The sequence below is a fragment of the Theropithecus gelada genome, chromosome 1 (assembly GCF_003255815.1).
Source record: "Theropithecus gelada isolate Dixy chromosome 1, Tgel_1.0, whole genome shotgun sequence".
NCBI lineage: Eukaryota > Metazoa > Chordata > Mammalia > Primates > Cercopithecidae > Theropithecus > Theropithecus gelada.
The window spans coordinates 36,702,317-36,726,006 of NC_037668.1; the positions used below are offsets into that span (position 1 = coordinate 36,702,317).

A 23,690-nucleotide genomic window follows, 5' to 3' on the forward strand; every position below is an offset into this window, starting at 1 on the left:
CCTGGGCTCCTGCAAACACCAGACGTGTAATTAGAGGCTCCTGGGCTGGGATGATGTGGTGTGCAGACAAGTCTTATCACGCGTCTGAGCTGCTGTGGGTGCCTGGAGTTGCCTCTGCAGCCCGGAGCGGGTGAGCGGAGGTTCCCGTGACTCACCCAACTGCAGGAACTGTCAACTGGCTTCTGCCCAGCCAAGAACTTTTATCAATCACTAAGTAGAGACACTGTGTACAAGGACACTGGTTCATCCAAGAACATCAGGACAGCCAGGAATTCAAAACATACAAAACACAGCTTCCTGCATGTTGCACCCCAGGCAGCCCTGAGGCTCAGCCCAAGGAAGGTTTGGGGCTCGGGCCAGAAAGACACGATTCACTCTGACTTACACAAGAGGGGAGTGTACAAAAGTCATCCAGTCTCAGGGGAAGGCACTGGGCTAAACCCTCATGAATGTAAAATGAAGAAATAGGCATGAAGCATGACTAGGGTGTTTATTTGACGAGGACCCAGAGTTATGTCCAAGGAATGAAGGCGCTGCCTTTCTACAACAGAGCAAAATGTCAAGTTAACTGATAACACGTACATTCCTCAGGACTGGTCCCTGAGTGAGACAACATTTTTAGCAGGGAAAAAAAGAACAAATATATGTGTTTTCCTGGATGCTGTTTTAGGGAGCTTGCTACAGGTTTACTTGCTTGTGGTTCCTGGTGGGTTTCAGGATTCCCAGGGTGAGAGGTGATGGGCCGAAGAGAGGCACACTAAACTGATAGCCTGAGATTACAGCTTTTCTCTCTTTCTCTCTCTCTTTCTTTCTTTTTTGAGACGGAGTCTTGCTCTGTCGCCCAGGCTAGAGTGCAGTGGCACGATCCTGGCTCACTGCAAGCTCCGCCTCACGGATTCAAGTGATTCTTCTGCCTCGGCCTCCGAGTAGGTGGGATTACAGGTGCCCACCACTGTGCCCGGCTAATTTTTGTATTTTTAGTAGAGACAAGGTTTCACCATCTTGGGCAGGCTGGTCTCAAACTCCTGACCTCGTGATCCACCCACCTCAGCCTCCCAAAGTGCTGGGATTACAGGCATGAGCCACCGCGCCTGGTCTTCTTTCTTTCTGTCTTTTTTTCTTTTTTGAGACCGAGTCTTGCTCTGTTGCCCAGGCTAGAATGCAGTGGCGTGATCTCCACTCACTACAACCTCTGCCTCCCAGGTTCAAGCCATTCTCCTGCCTCAGCCTCCTGAGTAGCTGGGATTACAGGCGTGCGCCACCATGCTCGGCTAATTTTTGTATTTTTAGTAGATGGGATTTCACCATATTGGTCAGGCTGGTCTCGAACTCCTGACCTCAAGTGATGTGCTCACCTCGCCTTCCCAAAGTGCAGGGATTACAGGCGTGAGCCACCATGCCCAGTCCCCACAGCTCTCTTTCTAAGACAAGTGCAAACTAGTACCTGGAAAGGAGTCCTTTCTGTCCATTCCCGAGCCCCCTCCCCACACCAAAACCCCACCTGCTGCCATGTGGCGGGGACGTTGAGGAACAGTGACTATCACAGAGCTGCCTTAATGTAAATGATTTCCTCAGGTGCAGAAAAACATACACATCAAGTATGGTTTGCCACTCTGAATTCTGGACAGATAACATGACGGCAGAGGTAAGCTTGTTTAAACACGCTCTAGTAATAGCTTCTTAGTGGCTGAGGTTAAAGCATAGTGAAATTTGATACATTCAGGTGAAAAGCAAACATGAAAATTTGCATCCTCCCAGCAATCAAATTACATTAGACATGGCTAAATCATATGATTTCATGTAGTTAACAAGGAGTGAAGGGTGAGGCCAACCAAGTTCGGACAAATTGAACCTTCTACCCAATTCTACTCTCCTTTCTTCCTTTCTCCAAATAAAACCCAATACTCTTAACAAGTTGTATGATTCACATGCCGAGAGGAAAAGGGCCAGGTTGTTTGTCAATTGATCTAGTTTAAAGAAAACAAGTCCTTGACTGTATTTTAGTTTGAACAAAACTGATTTTCCTAAGGACAAGAATACCTCGAAGCTCTAGTACTAGGTTAGAAATTCACACTGTGCCTCCTGGTTTGTTATGCATTTCCAATTTGAAAATATGGAACCTCAAGGCTGTAAATATTCGAGGCCCTTAAGAGAAAAACAATTCATGAATTCTTTTTTTTTTTTTTTTTTTTTTTTTTTTTGAGACAGAGTCTGGCTCTGTCGCCCAGGCTGGAGCGCAGTGATGTGATCTCGGCTCACTGCAACCTCCACCTTCTGGGTTCAAGCAGTTCTCCTGCCTCAGCCTCCCGAGTAGCTGAGATGACAGGCACATGCCACCATGCCTGGCTAATTTCTGTATTTTTAGTAGAGATGGGGTTTCACCATGCTGGCCAGGCTGGTATCAAACTCCTGACCTCGTGATCTGCCTGCCTCAGCCTCCCAAAGTGCTGGGATTACAGGCATGAGCCACCGCGCCTGGCCATGAATTCTTAAAAGTGTAAAGGAGTGTTTTTTTTTTTTTTTGAGACGGAGTCTCGCTCTGTTGCCCAGGCTGGAGTGCAGTGGCTGGATCTCAGCTCACTGCAAGTCCCGCCTCCTGGGTTTACGCTATTCTCCTGCCTCAGCCTCCCGAGTAGCTGGGACTACAGGTGCCCGCCACCTTGCCCAGCTAATTTTGGTATTTTTTAGTAGAGACGGGGTTTCACCGTGTTAGCCAGGATGGTTTCGATCTCCTGACCTCGTGATCCACCCGTCTCGGCCTCCCAAAGTGCTGGGATTACAGGCTTGAGCCACTGCGCCCGGCCAAAGGAGTGTTTTTATTAGAGCAAATGCAAATTAACCTTGCAGGAAACAGTGGCAGATCAAAGTTAACATGCCTTAATTTTATCTTTTCAATGACAATGGCCATAATGCATTGTTTACATAATATATATATACACACACACATATATATATACATATATATATATATGTATTTTTATTTTTTGAGACAGAGTTTCGCTCTTGTTGCCCAAACTGGAGTGCAATGGCGTGATCTCAGCTCACTGCAACCTCTGCCTCCCAGGTTCAGGCGATTCTCCTACCTCAGCCTCCCGAGTAGCTGGGATTAACAGGCTCGTACCACCACACCCAGCTAATTTTGTATTTTTAGTAGAGATGGGATTTCTCCATGTTGGTCAGGCTGGTCTCGAACTCCCAACCTCAGGTGATCCATCCGCCTCGGCCTCCCAAAGTGCTGGGATTACAGGCGTGAGCAACCATGCCCGGCCTGACATATTTTTAGAGTTTTATTAGCTTTTTACAAAATGCCAGAAGTCCAAAATTAATTTCTAAGTTAATTTAAAAAAGTAGCACCTAAGTTCATTTTGATAGTAACTACTTCCAAATAAAATCCTATATGAATATTGTGCCATGTCAGTTTCCTGGTTTTGATAAATTCTGTGTCATCACTGGGGGAATCTGGGTAATGGACATAGGGGATCTATTTTGTAACTTCTTTTGGTGTATAATTACATCAAGGTGAAAAGTTTAAAAAAAACTGTATATGAAATACATAACTGTGCTAGGAGCTTTACTTATTTTTAAGAGAAAAGCTCCAGTATACCCTAAAACTATTAATTATGTGATGAAATTAAGAACCAAAATAGAGACTAGCTTAAAATACATGTTGATCCTTGAACCAGTAGACATAGGAATATTGCTCTCTTTTCTCTAGTCAGCTGTGAATTGTTCTGGAAGACAAGACTCTATGGCCTTTTTTTTTTTTTTTTTTTGGTCTTTAGGGCCGCTAATAGTGAAGCATCGTCTTTTTTTTTTTTTTTTGAGACGGAGTTTCACTCTTATTGTCCAGGCTGGAGTGCAATGACTTAATCTCAGCTCACTGCAAACCTCCGCCTCCCAGGTTTAAGTGATTCTCCTGCCTCAGCCTCCCAAGTGGCTGGGATTACAGGCATGAGCCACCACGCCCAGCCAAGAAACATCCTCTTAAAGAGAGTTCTTACTTTTCATAGCATAGTTAAGACATCTCTTGAGACCTAGAGATGGATAAGCAACAAACAGTATTAAACTTCCATTAGTGTGTTTTTGGACTTTATTAAAAATAAGATAGGCATCACATACTTGACTGTTGAAGCATAAGAACTGACAAAATTGGCTGGGCGCAGTGCCCCATGCCTATAATCCCAGCACTTTGGGAGGCCGAGGTGGGTGGATCACCTGAGGTCAGGAGTTTGAGACCAGCCTGGCCAACATGGTGAAACCCCTTCTCTACTAAAAATACAAAAATTAGCCAGGCATGGTGGCAGGTGCCTGTAATCCCAGCTGCTCGGGAGGTTGAGGCAGGAGAATCGCTTGAACCCTGGAAGCGGAGGTTGCAGTGAGCTGAGCGCGTGCCACTGCACTCCAGCCTGGGTGACAAGGAAGACTCCGCCTCAAAACAAAAAAGCAAAATACTGACAACATTTACTATTACTCAAATTTTGATTTGACTTGTAAGGAGCCCCCTTATCCTTGACTTCTGTTTGCTGCCACGAAATGGTACCTACTAATCAGTCTCTTAGGTGTGCATAGCACTGCAGTGCACTCTGGCATGGCCTCACATATACTGACAAGGAACTTGAAGCTCAGGGAAGCGAAGTGAATCCTTCCTATAGAAAGTGGGAGGTCAACCAGGCGTGGTGGCTCACGCCTGTAATCCCAGCACTTTGGGAGGCCGAGGCAGGAGGATCACCTGAGGTCGGGAGCTTGAGACGAGCCTGACCAACATGGAGAAACCCCATCTCTACTAAAAAAAGTACAAAATTAGCTGGGTGTAGTGGCGCCTGTCTATAATCCCAGCTACCCAGGAGGCTGAGGCAGGAGAATCGCTTGAACCCGGGAGGCAGAGGCTGCAGTGAGCCAAGATTGGTGCCACTGCACTCTAGCCTGGAGCCTGGGGTGACAAGAGCCAGACTCTCTCAAAAAAACAAAACAAAACAAAAGTGAGAAGTCAAGACAGAAACCTGGATTTTAGGCCAGTACTTTGTTCTGTGACATAACCATCTTTGAGAACTCAACAGTGCATAAAGTGGCAGCTAACATGCAGCTGATTTCCCATTGGTACCTTACTTAGCAACAGAGAAGAGTGTCAGAAGTGCCGGGCTTGACCTATGCCACGAGAACTCTTTAGAATTAACTTGCTTTGTGTGCTGGTTGAGGAGTAAGTTGGCAGGCAGAAGGTGCTAGGGGCTGTGTTCTGGTGGTAGGGTGCCATTGGCATGGTGGCTAGGCACATTTGCTTGGCCAGGGCCGTGAAGAATCAGGGAAAAGGTACATGCTTGCAAACACAAGTAAAAATACAAAGGTAAGACGGAAAGCAAACAGAACTAATGAAACATATTCTTGACCATATGACCAAGAAAAGGTAGTGGAGGGGAGGGGAGAGGCAAAAAGTCTGAGAGGCAGATAAAGTTCTGCAAGTGCTTCATTCAGACATCCAATCAGCAGGGACTCACTGCACCTCTGGGTCAGGCAGCGCGTCAGGACAGGGCACAGGAAGATGAGTCCCTGCGCTTGGGGAGCTGTCCCTCTTTGGCAAGGGTGCAGTGCACATGGGCCTGCATGATCTGGAACTTAACTGTTTCTACTACTCCCAGGTATCTTTAATCGTTTTTCTCCATTTCCACTGCCCAAGGCAGTCTTGTCTCAGTTCAGGACTACAGTAGCCTCTGTCCATTAAGTCTTCCCATTTCCTTTTGCTTCTCTCCAATCTGTCCTCCACATAATCACCACTGTCCTCTTAAATCACATCACCTTTCTCTCGTGCTTAGGATCTTTCAGTGGCACCCACTGCGCTTTTCCAGGCCCCTCCTCCTCCTGACAGCCGCTTTCTGGAAGCAGCTCAGCCGTTCCTGCTTCAGGGTGTTTCACATTGTCGGCTTCCTCCGCTGGTCACACACCTCCCTGTTCACTCCCCTCCCTCAGCTTCCATTCTAACCCTTCAGAGCTTAACACCCCACAGGTCCTGTTATCTGTCCTCATTGCTCCCATTGTTCATTACCTTTTTATTTAGCACTTAGTGTAAGATGTAATCATAATTAACATGATCTGCTTTAAATTCCATAAGGTAAGGGGATTTGTTTTCGCAGGATCCAGCATGGGGCTGGGATTTAACAATGTCTGTTGACTGAATGTCCCAAGCCTGCTTCTTCATCTGCAAAATGCTGTAAATGACACCCAGCCTTTTAGATGGCAAAAACAGTTCTCACATATGGGGCGTCACTATGTACCAGATACTATGGTTTATATGCAGTTGCCACAAAACAATTCCCACCTCTCTGCCCATTTTACCAATGAGAAAACTGAGGTACAAGGATTTAAAATAATCTGTCTCACACAGAATTAGAAAGAGATGAAGTTGGAACTTCAACCCAGATAATTTGAGCCCTCACTCTTCACTCTGGAGAGTGGCAAGACAGTGCAGGTGCCCGATGAAGGTCGTGCAGGGCTCCCACCCTCTCCCAGGGGATAAAGGAGCCTGCAGAGGACAGTGAAGAGAACCAGGCACAGGGCTAGGTGACATGGGACTAAGCCCCCTCACAAGCCCCTGCCTCCATCCAAAGGCTGCCAGGAGCCCCTTTGTCCACTGTGGACTTGCCATCTCTGTGACAGGCCAAGGCAGGCGCAGATTCTCTGGGTGGCCTGAAGCAAGCAAGAAGCAAAGCCTGCCAAAGGGCCCACAGTGACTGGGACCTCGTCCTAAAAATCAGAGTGAGTCAAACCAAGTCTACACATCAGAACTGGTTTCTTCTGTCACATTGTCCTTGATGTGGACTCCCACCCCCCAGTGTAATTGTTTTTGATAGTAACCCCAGAATCCAGTTCTCTTTCAGTTGTTAAAGGTAAAAACAAACAGCTCATTTCCACTGTATACTTTCATAATATGTGAAAAAGATTGCACAAATTATATTTCATTCTAAAGAATAAGAGTTTCAAGAATACATTAAACTTCAAAGAATCTTAGCTTGTGCTTAAAAATAATAATGCTGTCAAATTGCTTCATACACTTTATAAATAGAGTATAGGCAAGAAACATTACTAATGGTATCATAAATAAGTATTATAACTTTATTAAAATGAAAAGACAATATTCAAAATAATGCAACAAAATGAATAAAATCCTTTGTCCAATACTGTACACATAATGCAGAAATCAGTGCATTTTTCTTAAGCATGTTTTAACCTTCATTTAGTTCATACTAAAATATAATAAGCTTTAAATAGCTCAAATAATATTCAGCAGTTTAAACTGTAAACAGCTTGTTTAACTGTTAAGAGAACATTGCAGTAATGTACCTCTGTTAGTGAGCACCTTCTCCTCTGTGCTTATCTCTTCAAGATAAATACATGGAAGGATGTGAAAATTGGAACACAAACTATGTGTCTCACTGCATCTAAGTGAAGCAGCCAGCTGTGAGAGTTTTCAAAGCAGAAAGATGCTGATGTGACCTCTGGAATTCAGACATACTGCGCTATGGGTCAGAAGTGTTTTACTTAAAAAGCAAACAATCCCCAGGAAATACTGAATAGGAACCAGCAACACAAGACCAGCTTGTGTTGTATTTGTTTATTAATACAGTCTAAAAAAACAAAAGCAAAACCACAACACACATCCCCAAACAATAACTCTCAATCACATAGCTAATCGCTTCATTATTTTGTAAAACTGACATCCTAACACTGGCACCTAGTATACTATCCCATTTGAGTCTAACGTACCCCACTGCCTCTAATACGGCCCGCACTGCGATGAGCTACTTCAGTGGGTGGGACCAAGCAGGAGCTGTAAGGGAGAATTAGTCACTAGTTCTATTATCGTTTTATTTTTCAAGATGTGTTACATGTACAGGTGACAATATGGTTGCCAAGTAAACTGCTCTCCCTCCCTCAACAAGACACAACATGAAACCTGGAAGTATGAGGCCTTGGGATGATTTTTAACCTAAGTAGGTACACCCATGGTAAAGAATGGATACTCTGCCCTCCATGGAAAAGACTGCCTGCAAAAATAAATGAAACAAAATAGAAAAGGCCTGAAAGCCAGAAATCTTCAAACTTACTAAACAAAAATATTTTTTAATGATTCTGATCTAAACAATACTGTATCTTCTTCCATTTATTTGCTCAATTTTCAGTCTATCAGGACTCATTTCTCCAGCTTGAGTTTATTATTCTGAATATATATTACTCTAAGATAGTAACTAATTGGTTAACCTGCAGCTATGGTCTATGGTTATACCACAAGTTTATATATAGGTATGTAATGTATGCATATATAAAAAGCTTCCCCATCCTCCCCTCCCCACCATCACATCTTTAAATTATAGACTTGAAAGACTTTTTTCCAACACTAACAAAATCAGGGGTTCTCAGCATAACAGCATCTCACAACTGCTCTAAACCTTCCGCGTGAAGACAGAGAGTTCAACTATTTTGCAATCTAAGGGACTTTTCTGTGCACTTCAATCAAACTGGAAAATTGAGAACCATTTGCTCCTACATAACCTCTGCTGAACCACGACCCCAAGGTCTAAGGAGAAACCACATAGGATAAATGTTTACGCTTCACGTGGCCACCCAGATCCACTTTTGTTTTTGAGTCTGGCTTTTCTGTAGCTGAAGATATGCCACAGTCAGCAGGTAATGGCTGGATTTGGGCGCTTGCAGTTGTTTCTTCCGCTTCCCTAAAAAATTTTTCATATTTGTCCAGGTATGGTGGTCGTTCAGGTAGTAGGTAATAATGGGTTGAACTAACCTTCTTCCCATTTTCAATAATGGGCAAAATGCAAGGAACCTTATTGGCAGATCCTTCGCTGTTCTGTCTTTGCAGTGCTTTGCTGCTGACATACTTGGGATCAGGGGCAAAGCTCTGTGTTGGGGGCATGACCCCATTGAGGTAAGATGGAAGGCTTTTGGGACTCGGTGTGCGCGAGTTACTCGGTGACAAAGGTTCTCTTGGCGGTACTTTGGGAGGCCTGTCTTCATCACTATAGGTGCTCGAAGTAACTTCTGCTGACCATCTTCTATAATCTGGCTTTACCGGCCTAGGAGGTATGGGAACTCTGGGGGGAATCTCAGGTTTGTCTTCATCGGAGTTAGGAGAAGCTCTGTGTATACAACAGTTGGATATCCTTATGGCTGGCTTGTTAAAGGAGCCAGCTGGTCCCGAATGAGACCTTCTTAATCTTCGGTGGGTCTGAGGTGGAGGAGGATTTGGATCTGGGACACCTCCATTTTGGTCAGACACATAGCTGAGATCTGCTGCAGAAACAGCTGGGGTATCAAAATATGCATAGTTGATTTGTCCACACCCACGGAAGCTTCGCCTGCCAGGAACATCATATTTGAAATCAGAAAGTGTAGAGTCTTCTAAAAGGAAGTCTGTATCTGAGCTAGTTAGGAATTCCACCTCACAGTCTGTGTCATCCAGAGAGAGGGCTTCAGAGATTGGCAACGGTGGAAGAGGCCTAGAACCCCTTTCACAAAGAGGGGCACAGGGGAAAAGGGAAGGGGAGTTTTTTATGGGTGTCAGTGGAGGAGTGGAAGCACAAACCCCGTTCACTGTGAGTTTCTTAAAACCACATACAACTTGATCCTCTTCATGTGGTCCCAAGTTTTCACTTGGGGGAATAAGAAGAGGAGGCAAGCTGGACTTTTGAGACGGACCATTTTCTGCAAAGCAGTGGCCATTCATCGGAGCAGATTTGGAAGTGTGCCCTGGAATGAACAAGAGATATTAGTAAAAGATCAACAATCCTCTCTCCACCTGTGTGAGGGAGAGAGCACCCCCGCGACCTATGCTTCTCCAGCTTTCTTCCTGAGTGGCTGTTGTCACCCTGAACACCCATGCAACAACCACAGGTGTAATTAGAGAGCAGAAGATTGTTAACGCATATGGTGTGGTTCAAAGAACAAACTATCTCCTCTATCTCTCTTGGACATGTGCACAGTGCACACCCACACATCACAGGCAAGTTCTGTGACGTGTGCAAAATTCGCGGAAGATGAACAGCATATAATTTACATGAATACCATACTGCACCAGCCTTGCCATTTAAGACATGCGGCCATACTAGGCACGCAGGGTACCAATGAGATAAGACAAAGTCCTTATTGCTAGCACATCATAATATCGTGAGTGAATGGACTTGCTTGCAATGTGTTCAGTTCACACACAGCTCTTGACAAAGATACAAGGAACAAAATATTCACATTAAAAATACTATTTTCTAAGTTTTGAGGAACATTTATACTATTTTCATCTATTACTGTCAAACATGCATTCAATATTAGTAAGAAAGGTAGGAGATCTTGCCTAAGGTTTCATGAAGTAAAGTATGCATCAGAGCTGGAATAAGAACTAATTCTTGATTTTGGAAGATCACATGTCCATGACCAGTCCTACTTAGGACTCAGTCACTCAGAATGAAGGCAGTGGAGTACAATAGCTTGAGAAAAACACAGTTATCTTCTGAATCTGTTGCCACTAGGGGTCAGGCTATTGTTGGAAATAGTTCAGGTTTCCTCATTTAAAAAATAATGCTGGAGGACAAGCTAACCCGAATCCAGACTGATCTTCTCAAATGCTTACTGTGATCAGATTTTCAGAATACATACCAAGTGGTATTAGGCGCTCCTGAGCAGAAGAGTTCAGACTGTAGGCCATGGTTATCGGGTCAATATTTAAAAAGTTGCTGAAAGGAGAGGAAGATACCTTGGTCATAAACAAAGAGCAATCAAAGCCTCTCTCATTTTAGTGTCACTTATTTATCCAGATTACAGCAGCATTATATCCTCTACTTACTTTTTAAACTCACTGCGACTGCTCCAGCAGGTCTTCCTCATATTCCCCATGGCTCGGCCATTATGTAGAAATCCAGTTTTTAATGGGACTCTGATCTCCTGAGCAGCAACTCCTGCTATTGACATTGTGCCTTATTCTGGGACATCTCCAAACCTGTGAGGCCCAGGCATTTTAAAATCAACCAGTAGCTTTCATTCCCTAGGGGGCAGAAGAGATGAGATAATAAAGAAAACAATTCAGAAATACCTCCATTAGGATAAATTGCAGCAAAGCATATTATGACAGAATTTGGGGGGGGGGGATGCTGAATAGAAAAAATTAGTTGTGGACTTTCACTTAATTCTTACTGAACTAATTCTTATGTCTCATGAGGATACTTACATGTAAACGCTAAAAATGATTTTTTGTGTAAATGCTAATCCAAAAGACATGAAATATTTTAGTGAAATGAGAAATAATCCATTGCCAGCAAAAGCAGACCTCCTACTGCAGAGCCTGATAGTTGCACAACAAATCACACTCACTTGGCAATGCACACAGACCCTCCCTTGACCTATTAAACCAGCCTTCTAAGTTACGGCTGCACTGGGCATGAAGCACCAGTGAATCCCGCTTATTTTTCCCAAGCTAAAAAAGTAATTGTATTTTATGCCACAGAACGAATATTCACTAAAACCCAATGCTGAAACTAAGCAAGAGTTTCTACAGTATTGGCACCTGACCACCCCAGGGTCTAGCATTTATTTGGATTTTGTATTTCAGGGTTGGCCATGGGAAGACAAATTCTCCAGTTACTACTTATTCAAGGAACAAACAGTAATATATGAAGATACTAATTTCCATTATCCTGTAAAAATCAAGTTCTGCAAGATTACGAGCTTCAGTAAAAGCCTGGGACAGCTTCTTCCCTCCCTTTTAAAGACAAACTTAAAGGTACATTCTTTACATTCTCCTTTGTGAAATACTCAGTAACTCACATCTTGCTTAGCTGCAAGGCATGGATAACAAAGGCTAAGTACATTTTTCTTAAATTAGTTTCTCAGCTTTAGGACCCCCAATCCCCCTTGTCAGATGTTACAGGTCTGGAGTCCCTACAGCCCCCTTTTCATTTTCCTTTTTTATTATTCGTTATTAAGTGTTAGTCAGCATCAATCTCTGCTGTCTTCAGATAGCCAAGTTTACTTATGGTAAGTTTAGGTTTTTTTCCTTAGGCACCAGGATATTATCTGTCAATTATCTGTATAACACTGACCCCTTTTGGGGCATGTACATGTACACTCTTTAACACGATCTCATTCTCTTACTAAATATTAGTAAGGGATTAGTGCAAACAGTATCTGCACAGCTGTGTGCTGGGCACTGTGCAAAGGACTGAAGATGACTGTGACACATTTGCTGTGGGGGAGAGGTACACAGGTTTTTTTTTTTTTTGCTCAGTAACTTCAAATCTATTATTTACAAATCTGTCACCTCCTACTAGACTGTAAGCTCAGGACAGAGGCTGTGTCTCAATCACCTTTTAACGATCAGTACCTGGAACAGTAGTAGGTGCTCAGTAAGTGAATGTTTGTTGAATGAATGATTGTATAATACCATCTAATTATCATAATCAGTATCAACTCAATATACACATTGTGTGAGGCACAGGGGTTTTTTAAAGCTAAAAACCTTTAAAAAATACTCTGCAAGTATCCACTATTATTTTCCCATTAGAAAGGAACACAGTGAGAGTAATGCTCTACAGGTTCAAGGTCTCAGTAACAAAGTAGAGAAGGGGATCCAATGACTGGCTCTCTGTATTTTACCCTTCTATCTGTTCAGCTGTTCTATCTGGCAGAGATTTTATGATAGGGTTAAAATATTATTTCAGATAGTCAAGCATTATTTTTCTTTAAATCAGTCTCTCAAATATATGATAAAGAAAACATTCTGTCATTTAAGAATTCTAAATTATTGAGAGGTCTTTTGAGGATCGGTTTTTCAGATTACTTAAATGAAGCAAATGTGTATCTACCATCAAGCTATAAAAAATTTAAAAACCAATTTAAAAATATTCCAACCTCTCCCTCTGTGTACTTAGCCCAGTGGTTTATCAAGCTTTTTCTAAGCATTCTACAAGCACTGGCAAGACTATGAGAAAAGTATCTGTGGTAATATAAAAATGAAAGGCAAGATAGGAAGAAGAATATGGTATTTAAGTAGTTTGAAAGCACACGTTTGAAGATCGCTCATCCCGATTACAGGAAAATGCTGCAGGGGATTCTGGAGGCCCAACCCCCACCTGTCTGCAAGCCAACAAGTACTACTAGTAATTACTGTGTGTCAGCCTCCTAATGCCATCTACATCTTAGCTTTCAACAGAATGATTGTGTAACTATCGCCTCTGCAGAAATTGCCTTGGAATTCTAAACTTACATTTCAATGGTCGCTTAAAATTATTTATACGTTCTAGAAAAAGTTATTTTTTATTCATTGTTTCCATCACCTACTTGTTAGCTTTCTTAAGAAAAAAATTTTTTTAGTATAAAAAGAATTGTGTTCACTAAGCCAGCTCACTTCTGACCACAATAGTGTCTTTGTGTATTCATAGAAGGTGACCTGCCTCTAAATTTCAATGGGGAATTGTGAATGGGCCATGTTATGAAACTGTCCGAACTTCCTACTTGCTAGCATGGGAGACGAGGGGGGCAATATAACTGCCATGTTCTCTTCTTTTGGAAAATAACTTCAAACCGTAGACTCAAAAAGGGCAATGTGCTACAGGTTTGGAAGCAAGCTTTTAAAAAAAATGTTCCTCAGATTGTAAACCGAGAATATGAAACCACCTGAAACTCTCTCTCTCTAAAAACCTTCTAGTATTCAGTGCAAATGGAAGGAGGGGGAGTAAATAAATCCATTTTACCAACCTCAAGCTAAAAAGAAACAAACTCTTCCCAAGTGACGTTTAATGCTGCAATTTTTCACATCTTATCTGTCTTACAACTCATTAGAGGAAAACAATTGCAAAAATGTACCTATGTGGGAAAATCAATATCTAAAAAGTACAAGATGGAATTATGTCATGGAATCCAAAAATCGGAAAGCGAACGTGAATCCAGGCAGCATGGTTTAGACGAGGACCCGAATAACCTTAGGCATGACTTCTCCAAACTTCATCAACTATTTTTAGCTTTTTTAGTGGGTCTAAAATGCAGTTAAATACCAAATTTCAGACATGAACCACCTTTTCCTGTTAACATAACTTGATTCTTTTTAAAATTCAACAAAAAAAGAAGCCCTAAAATCATTTGCTTCTTGAGGTTATCCTTTTATTAACCCACTTGTATAGCTTCAACTCATAGACAGCTCCTGAATCAATGACTCCAGCCTGGCTCAAGCTTCAGCTTTGCATTTCCTCTTGTCTGGTGATTATCTTTCCACTTGAATGGCCCTCTGGCATCTCAGACTCTACAAACCAAACTCCTCCTTTCACTTCACACTCCCTTCCCCACTCAAACCAGTTCGGGGTCTAAGGGGATCACACTTCTCAAGGCACCATTTTTAACCTGAGGCCATGTACATTCAATTGCCAAGTTCCACAGACTACTTTTACATGATTTCTCAAATCTTACCCTTCCATTCACAGGCATCATTCTTCTTGGGGTCTGGAAATATGCAGCCTATTCTGTACACCAGCACCAGGTCAATATTCCTTAACAACAGCTCAAACTAAGATTTGCTGCTGCTCAAAAAACCTTCAAAGGCTCCTAAATAAAACCTCCTCAGCCTGGCATTTAAGGCCTCTACAATATAAACCTAATTTATATTTTCAAGCTCATTTCTATTTTCCCCACATCTGTCAGAATTCAATTTATCCTTTAAGGTCAACTCTACCCTACCTTCTCCATGAAGCCTCTCCCTTCATGAAACACCAGAGCAGGGGCGCTCTGTTCTTGGGTTATTCTGTGCTGGGCCCCAATTCCCATTCCACTCTTCAAATCATCCAGGACAGAACTGATGTCCGATTTATGATTTCCCCCGGTAAATCTTGGCATCATTCATGTCTATTATTCATTAAATGGATACTGAGAAAATATCCATCTCATTTTTAGAAAGTAATGACATGAAAGATTCACATACACTGTGTGTCAGTGAAGAGCTCAGTAAGGATAAACTTAATGCGTGCTGGAGTGAGGCCACTGCCCAGTAATAATGTAACAAGCTTAGGATATGTAACAGGAAGGAATTTTTATGAAATTCATTTCCAGAATTCAAAGTAGATAGTTTGTAGACTGAGTAAAAAATTATAAGCTTCAGTGGTTAACAATGTAGCTTTCTAAACTGGTTTCTGTTACAGTATATTAACTTGAAGCAACGAGGGGGGTACTTTCTGAAAACAGTGTTTTGCCTTCTCTTAAAACACTATTCCTTCTAGACTGTGTTTTTACTGCTAAATTTAAGGTCACTTTCATTTTGCTAAAAAAGTTACACCAAAAGCACACTGCACTTTCTTCATTAAGGTGAAATCACATGCCTTTAGCTTGAGGATAGTCTCTTTGAAATTGCTTTAAAAAAAAAAAAAAGAAAAAGAAAGAAATGCAGGCTACCTTAAGGCAGTAACCTAGATCTGCTTACCTGGCCACCAGATCTCATTAATAAATCTCAGAAGCCATCCATGGGAGGAGGAGGGGCACATTTTTGTCATACAACTCATCCAGTTCTGCCCAGTGCTTCCTTATTTAAGAGTGTGATGTAATTTCCTCCTTTCAATCTGGTTCTAGAACCTGATTTCTGTTTATTCAGGGTGATAAATGGTCTTTTCAGTTCCATTTAAGAATCACCTACATTAAGTACTTCCATAACCAGGGAAGATAATAAGGTAACTACATTTAGAGGCAAAATTTATAAAAAGAAACTGATTTAGGAATATGACAAACTCCATGATTTTAGATCCTCCCCAAATAGACCAATCTCTGCATGTTTATTTTTAAAAATGTCTAAAATAATCACCTGTGAGGAAATTAAAAAAAAAAACCCACCAATTTTTTTTTTTTTTTAGACAGAGTCTCACTCTTGTCACCTAGGCTGGAGTGCAGTGGTGCACACCACAATCTCTGCCTCCCAGGTTCAAGTGATTCTCCTGCTTCAGCCTCTCAAGTAGGTGGGATTACAGGCATGCGCCAACACACCAGGCTAATTTTTGTATTTTTAGTAGAGACAGGGTTTCTCCATGTTGGTCAGGCTGGTCTCAAACTCCTGATCTCAGGTGATCTGCCTGCCTTGGCCTCCCAAAGTGCTGGGATTACAGGCGTGAGATACCGTGCCCACCCCAGATTTCATTTTAATAGCCTATGATTTAGGGGTAGGAAAAGAAAGAGGGAGGCAAGTTAAGAAAACTTCCTTAGTTGTACTCTCTACCATGGTAGGCATAAATAGCCTTTAAATTAAAAACATAGATGACTTTCAAAATAAGGTCATATTTTAATGTAATTAAAATACTCCTGCATGAATTCAAGAAAAGCTTGATGGCTTCAGTAAATATTAAAATGTAGTTCAGTGTGGCAAAGATGAACATTTGTGTCTGTGTTTGCAGCTCCATTCCTCAGAGGCTCTTAAACATGTCCAGAACATAATGGACCATTTGTAGGTGGTGAAATAAGAGGCAACAGAGAAAATAATTTATCTTCAAACTGTCAAATAAAAAATAAATGACATAATTTATTCAATAATTCAGAATGCTTTCTAACTAAGTATTTTAAAAAAAGCTAAATTAACAAAAAGCCCATTCCCTCAACTACCATAATCCAGTCTTTCCACCCCCTTCAGCCTCCTACACAATTTGAGCGTGACAGCAGAAAAGTAGAATAGCAGGAATATATTCTTTTGTCTTTTGTATTTTTCCTACAGAGTAGCACAATCAGTAACTATATATACACACAGAGGGGAGAAAAATATTATTTTTTTGACATATACACAATAGATTATTTTTTATTATAAAAGCAAATTCTAATCTAAAGACAACGAGCACAATGGTCTAATGATGGGACGCAAGTCTTTAAAACTTCAAATTTATTTAACAAGCATTTAAGTTATCCAATGGTAACTCCAGATTGTTACAATTAATATAAAACCATTAATAACAACATTCACTGGACATACAACTGCCAGGCAAGCATGGTTCTAAGTGCTTTGTGTGTATTAACTTATTTAATCCTCTACAATGCTGTAAGGTGGGCTACTATTATTACTTTCACTTACTTGAGGCACAGAGTTAAAGAACTTGCTCAAGGTCAAACCTGGTGAGCAATGGGGCCAGGACTTCAACCAGACAGCCCGGCTTCAGGGTCCAGGCCCTTCACCAACACACCACACTGCCTCTTCCAGTCCCTGCAGCTTTTTAAACCGGCGAAATAGGATCCAACTGAGTATAATGCTCAACTTTTAAGGGTAGCACAGATCCCTTTTTTTGGATTTACTGGTAATAAATAGTTTTTCTTGGGTAACCTGTAGCCTATGAAAGTTCCTGTTTTACTTCAACTCCCTCAAATTCTCCTATTAAAAGTTATTAATTGTAGATCTGGCCTATGTATCCTCTAAAAAGGGTGGGTTAAGGCATCAGTTTGACATTCTTTTACCACTTCAAACAATTATTTTGAAGCCCTCAATCTTTAATGATACACTGATGCCCCACCATAATAGAACTCTTTATGACACGGTTATTTCATATAACACAAGTCTTGTTTTTACTCGTAATAAGGGGTTACTACATATACCCAACGGGCCTCCTTTTAATACACTTTCACAGCATGGATCCCAATGATGGCATTATAATCACACTGTATTGTAAAATCCGGAATTTAATAATAGAATACCTTATATTTGTAAAGCACTCTACAAGTTACAAAGCACCTTCTTACACATTATCTCACTTGATCCCCACAACATCCCTGTAAGAAGAGGCAGGGATTATAATCTCCATTTTGCAGATGAGGAAACAAAGTGAGGTTAAATATCTTGCTATAAGCAAAAAGGCTATCATGGCTCTTCTGTCCTATATTCCAGCATTTTCCCCACACTTTCACTACCTCTCCGCTCTATAGTATCTTCATTTTAGGCAACAACCTCATTTCTCCTTGTGACATTCTTGTTTATAAATGGAGAAACTGAAGCAAAAGACTGTTAAGTTAAATGCTCAAGACTTAAGTGCTGGTCAATAGCAGAGGCAGGAACAGAAACTCAACTCATAGTGCTCATTCAGCTCAAAAATTCTTAGAGGGCAAGGATTAATTCTTTTCACAAATATTTATCAAGTGCTTATTCTGGATTAGATACCATGTGAGGTGAAAGAGATATGGTTGCTGCCTGAAGAAGCCTTCCATCTAATGAGGGAGGAAGAGAATAGACAAGCAAGCAAACAATTTTAGATGGAGGTACCTTCCAAGGAAACAAGCAGGTACAGCAATAGGATGAGGCGGCAGAGGAACATATATTTACACAGGTGGTTTGGGAAGGCCTGAGTAGGTGACTTTTACAATGGAAATCTAAAGGCTGAAAAAGAGGCAGCCCTGATAAGAGTCAGAAGACAATTCTACTGAGCGAATAGTTGTTTAAAAAACAATCGGTAATTAGTCCATTTCACATCTGGGGTATTGAATAAGAGCTTTTGGACAATGTCCTCCAATCTTTACCTTCCTATTGTTTCCAGGTTGAAAAGGGCTCCATTTCTGTAGCCAAAGCCCCACATTTTTTGGTTTCTTTTTGTCTTTTAAAGACAGGGTCTCACTCTGTCACCAGGATGTAGTGCAGTCATGTGACCTTGGCTTACTGCAACCTCTGCCTCCCAGGCTCAAGCAATCCTCCCACCTCAGCCTCCTGAGTAGCTGGGACTACAGACATGAGCCACCATACCCAGCTAATTTTTGTGTGTGTGGTTTTTTTTTTGGTAGTGACAGGGTTTCACCATGTTGCCCAGGTTGGTCTCATATTCCTGGGCTCAAGCCATCTGCCCACCTTGGCCTCCCAAAGTGCTGAGATTACAGGCGTGAGCCACTGAGCCTGGACAAAAGCCCCACATTTTAAAGACACACTCATTGAGACCTGGAAGAGTGGTCTTTCTGTAACACTGCCCAATTTTACGGTGTAAGGAATTGGACTACAGTATCAACAAAGACTTCAATTCTCAGAATCCTCCCTGCCACCTTCTGAAATCTGAATCCCTAACTTTTCCCTACCTTAAAACTAATTGTTAAGCTAGTAACTTACATTTAGGACCCTCAAACTCATTCGCCTCATCTACCTTTACAAAGCACATGTTTATGCTATGTGAACAATGCCAGAATGCCACAACTGGACTGCGTTTATGAAGGGAGTTCTTCATTAGCTTTTATAAACCCAGACACCGGCCAAGGATGCTAAATGTATCCAAATGTATCCAGATGATGAGGTACCAATTCAAATTTATTTAGATTAAGAGCAGAGTTGTTTCTCTGGTAGAGGGAGCCTCTGCCATTCAAATTCCTGGAATTACCCTTGGCACCTCCTTTCCCCTCCTCTGCTCCTTTCTAAAGCAATCTGATGGTATGCAGACAATCAGGTCAGTTTCAAGCATGTTAGACTGTGCCTGTAATGTAGGCAAATTGCTTTGAAAAGCTACCATTAGTTTCAGCAGAAAGGAAGTATTATCTAGTTCAACTTTTGAGAAGCAGCAGTGAAGAGGTACTTTCATACAAAAACTCAAGCATAATTGAATCTTAGAGTGACCAGGATTTATTGTGAACTGCAAATAGGAAAACCGATAATTGAAACAACAGTTTTACCTGTGAAAAGTATGAATAATTCAGACATTTCATAACAGTCAAAAAAAAATTAAACAGATTTGCTTTCCAACCCTTATCAATGACTGGTCCAGTCCTGCTGAGCCTTAAAAGGTAAAACATGCTTTCATGCAACGATTTATCAACATCAACTATGTGCAAGGCTGCATAAGATAGAAGCTATACAAGGCAGAGTGCCTACCCTTAAGGAGTTTACAATCTAATATATCTGTCAGGTTATAAATTGTTAGTCCAAGACCTCTATCACTTATTATCGAGTGTCACCTGGAACACACAGGTGAAAATAAACCTCTGCTTGAAGTGAAGGGAATGACAAATAGTTTCTGAAGTCCATGCTAAATCCTCTGTTATTTTTCTTCAAACTTGCTAATATCTGGAAAAGAGCTTGCTTGATAACATATTGTTAACCAATTACAGCCAGCATGTTAGCAAGAAACCAGCTTCTTTTATTTTGGTCTTTGCAAAATTTGGTCATTTGCGGATACCTAGCCTGTCTTTGGTTTCTGTTCAAATAAAATTTCACTTAAAACTGTATATTGTAATTACAGAAACGTAAGAAAAGAAATGCAGTTAAAAAAACAGGTACGGTGAACTTGGGATGTTCAGTCTGAACAAATGCGTACTCATTGCATTCTTACACATTTATAAAAGGTTGAACATTTGTTCTGGACGGGAAAAAAAACGGCATTTTAACCTCACCTCTCTTCACCCCTGACAGTTGCCTAGAAACCAGTCTTGCCCTACCTGTGTTGCAGGTGTACCTCAAGTCACCAACACATCTCTTTTAAAGCTACAGCCTCCATTCTGACTTAAGTTTATGACTAACAATCTATTCATATTTTTATCAGGTAAGAGACTGGTTTATTTCAAGCAATGATGAAATCCTAATAAAGACGTAGCAAGCACCAATACAGCACCATTCACGGTTAAGGAGTCATCTAATTTGTACAGGGCTATGATGTACATATAAATACACAAATTCCCAATAAGCATTCGCATCTTGAACACATTAATTCTGCAGTCCCATTCCATTCAAAGCGGTACTTAAGACATTCAGAGCAAAGAATCACGTTTCTAGGAGAGAAGGAAGAGTTCAGAACAGCTTAGACGAATTTTTAAATACTGATTTCGGCATTACCATCGTCGCTGGGAGATGAGGCAGAGGGACCGGGGCTGACCGCCAAAGAGAACCGGTACCAACCACCGCAAGCAATCACCGAGCCTCCCACCCCAGCTTTCAAGACAGGATTTACGGGCACACGGTGTCAACAAGACAACGCAACCCCGATTTTTACAACGAAAAAAAAAAAAAAAAAATCAAACAAGCCCCTAGCGCCGAAGACGCTCATCCCCGCCGGGCAACCCCGCAAGCGCAGGCGGCGGGACTAGGACTCTCAAGCTCGCCGCTCCCGAAGCCCCGTCCGCTCCAGCGGTCCCGGTGTGCGGGGACGTGTCCCAGGCGCTCGGGTGCATGGCCCCGGCCAGCCGAGGGGCCGCGCGGCGACCACGGCCGGCGTGGAGAAGAAGGCGGGCGCCGGCACCTCGCGGCGTCCCCAGGCCCGGGCTGCGCCGCGGGGGAGGGTCCCGCCCTCCACACCTCAATGAGGAGAAGCCCGCGAGCGACCGGCCGGCCCCTCCCTCCGTCCCAGAAACTCCGCGTCGCGGCGACCCTCCCCGCGCCCTCCACGCCCCCGCCCTCGCGTCGGGGAGCCGCCTGGATCCCAGCACCCGGCGCGGGGGCCCCTGAGGGAACCGAGCGCTGCGTGGCCCTCCCCACCCCCTCAGTGCGCCAGGCCCCTTACCCCGGAGGAGCGGCGGCTGCCCCGCGGCGCCCTCCCGCGCATGTCCGTCCCGGCTGGCTCAGCGCCGCGGGCTCAGGGGCCCGGACATCGCGCAGGCGCCTCTCACTGGCTCGCGCTCCCGCTAGCGAACTGCCTCGCAATGGGCCGCCGTCGTCGCGGCTGCCGCCGCCGCCTCTATATATAGCATAGGCCCCTGGCCGTGAGGTCGCCGCGGCCGACCCCGCCTCCTCCCGCAGCCAATCAGGGCGCGCGCCGCTTAAAGGGGCGATGCCGCGGCCGAGGCGTTTGCGCGGGGCCCACCGTGGCGTAGCGCGGCGCTGCCGGGAGGCGGCTTTGTGTCCGGGGCGGCGTCTCCGGGTTGACCGCGGCCGCAGCTCTGCTCCTCTGCCCGAGCCGTGCGGCACTCCCGGGACCCTCTCAACGCCGAGCTTTCCTCAGAAGCCCGCGGCCACCTGGGCCTCGGCCGCCGTTCCTGCCTGAAGTGAGGGCACATCTAGCCTCGCGCGGGATTTCCCGTAAATTCAGGGTCCGGGCAAGATTGTGCGTTTTTCCCTCTCCGCGGGCCGACGCTGGCCGTGTGGGCCGAGGAAGCCCTGGAGGGGGAGAAGGGAGCCTCTCTCAACTGGGCCTGCGGCGTGGGAGGGACAGTGAGGGACGCTTAGGAACTGTGTGGGGCAGTGAAGGACAGTGTGGGATGATGAGGGACGGTGTGGGCCGGTGAGGGACAGTGCGGGGCTGTGGGACAGTGCGGGACAGTGCGGGACAGTGCGGGACAGTGTGGGACAGTGAGGGACAGTGTGGGACAGTGCGGGACAGTGCGGGACAGTGCGGGACAGTGTGGGACAGTGCGGGACAGTGCGGGACAGTGCGGGACAGCAGGACGGTGAGGGACAGTGTAGGACAGTGAGGGACAGTGTGGGACAGTGAGGGACAGTGTGGGACAGTGAGGGACAGTATGGGACAGTGCGGGAGAGCAGGACGGTGAGGGACAGTGTAGGACAGGGACAGCAGGACGGCGAGGGACAGTGCGGGACTGTGGGACCATGTGGGACAGTGAGGGACAGTGTGGGACAGTGTGGGATGATGAGGGACGGTGTGGGCCGGTGAAGGACAGTGTAGGATGGTGAGGGACAGTGTGGGACAGTGAGGGACAGTGCGGGGCCGTGGGACAGTGTGGGTCAGTGAGGGACAGTGTGGGTCAGTGAGGGACAGTGTAGGACAGTGAGGGACAGTGCGGGGCCGTGGGACAGTGTGGGTCAGTGAGGGACAGTGTAGGACAGTGAGGGACAGCAGGACGGTGAGGGACAGTGCGGGGGCTGTGGGACAGTGAGGGACAGCAGGACGGTGAGGGACAGTGCGGGGCTGTGGGACAGTGGGTCAGTGAGGGACCGTATGGGACGGTGAGGAACTGTGAGGGACAGTGTGGGACAGTAAGGGACTGTGTGGGACAGTTAGGGACTTTGGGACTGTGAGGGACTCGGACAGTGAAGGATGGCAAGGGACAGTGTGGGACAGTGGACGGTGAGGTACTGGGAGGGGCAGTGAGGGACAGTGTAGGACTGTGAGGGATGGCGAGGGACAGAGTAGGACAGCAAGGGAGCATCAAGGGACAGAGTGGGCCGGCGTGGGGCGGTGAGGCCACGCGGTGGAAGCCCAGGGCTCCTCTGACTGCGTTGGAAAATGGAGGAAGGGTCCTGAAAGGTCCTAATAGAGGTTGAGCCCTTCAGGGTCTCTGGGGGTTTTCAGGAGGAGCTCCCCCACTGCTGACCTAGGGGGCCCTCGGCTTCCCAGGCTTGTATTTACTCAGGCGACCTGAGCTGGCCCCGACGTCTTTTGGCTTTGGAGAGGCCACAGATGCCCAAGGACAAAGCCCCAGCGGGCCTGTGGGAGGAGGTTTCTCGGGGCGCCAGTGATGCAACTTAGGCTTATAGTTTAACCGTAAAATAAATAATACAAATGATAACAAACCAAGAGTGACTAAAGTAAGAAAAAAAGCAAACAGACGGAAACCCTCTAGTTTTAACTAGAACAAATCCCCTGGCTGGTCCTCTGTTGCCAGAGCCGAGACCTGTCGCTGACCTCTAGCCTCCTGGAGCCCCTGCTTGCACTTCAGCAATAATGCCTGATAGTTAGACACTGAGCACTACCTAATTGGGGTAGTTTAACATATGGAATGAGATTCTGGCCTTATTATCAGGTTAACTATTAACTCTACACCCCATGAAATGATTTGCC

At 44.2% G+C, this 23,690-nt stretch overlaps 1 protein-coding gene across 2 annotated transcripts; it reads right to left on the reverse strand.

The window, feature by feature from the left end:
* Positions 1 to 7,078: 7,078 nt before the first annotated feature.
* On the reverse strand, positions 7,079 to 21,656 carry ERRFI1 (ERBB receptor feedback inhibitor 1). Of its 2 annotated transcripts, XM_025364574.1 has the most exons (4): positions 21,456 to 21,656; positions 10,841 to 11,038; positions 10,654 to 10,730; positions 7,079 to 9,753 (listed from the first exon to the last, which is right to left on the reverse strand). In XM_025364574.1, exons 2-4 carry the CDS (start codon positions 10,963 to 10,965, stop codon positions 8,567 to 8,569), a joined length of 1,389 nt encoding a protein of 462 aa, XP_025220359.1. In that variant the 5' UTR covers positions 10,966 to 11,038; positions 21,456 to 21,656; the 3' UTR covers positions 7,079 to 8,566. The 2 variants fall into 2 exon arrangements, with proteins under 2 accessions (XP_025220359.1, XP_025220368.1); XM_025364583.1 differs by lacking the exon at positions 10,654 to 10,730 and having other exon boundaries at positions 7,082 to 9,753; positions 21,456 to 21,607.
* Between the last annotated feature and the right edge of the window lie 2,034 nt (positions 21,657 to 23,690).

Excerpts from the sequence above, each read along its gene's own strand:
- ERRFI1 (XM_025364574.1), bottom strand. The coding sequence starts at position 10,965 with ATGTCAATAGCAGGAGTTGCTGCTCAGGAGATCAGAGTCCCATTAAAA. Across the intron at positions 10,731-10,840 it reads AGTCGCAGTGAGTTTAAAAA|CAACTTTTTAAATATTGACC; the intron begins GTAAGTAGAGGA and ends CTCTCCTTTCAG. Across the intron at positions 9,754-10,653 it reads GGAGCGCCTAATACCACTTG|GGCACACTTCCAAATCTGCT; the intron begins GTATGTATTCTG and ends TGTTCATTCCAG.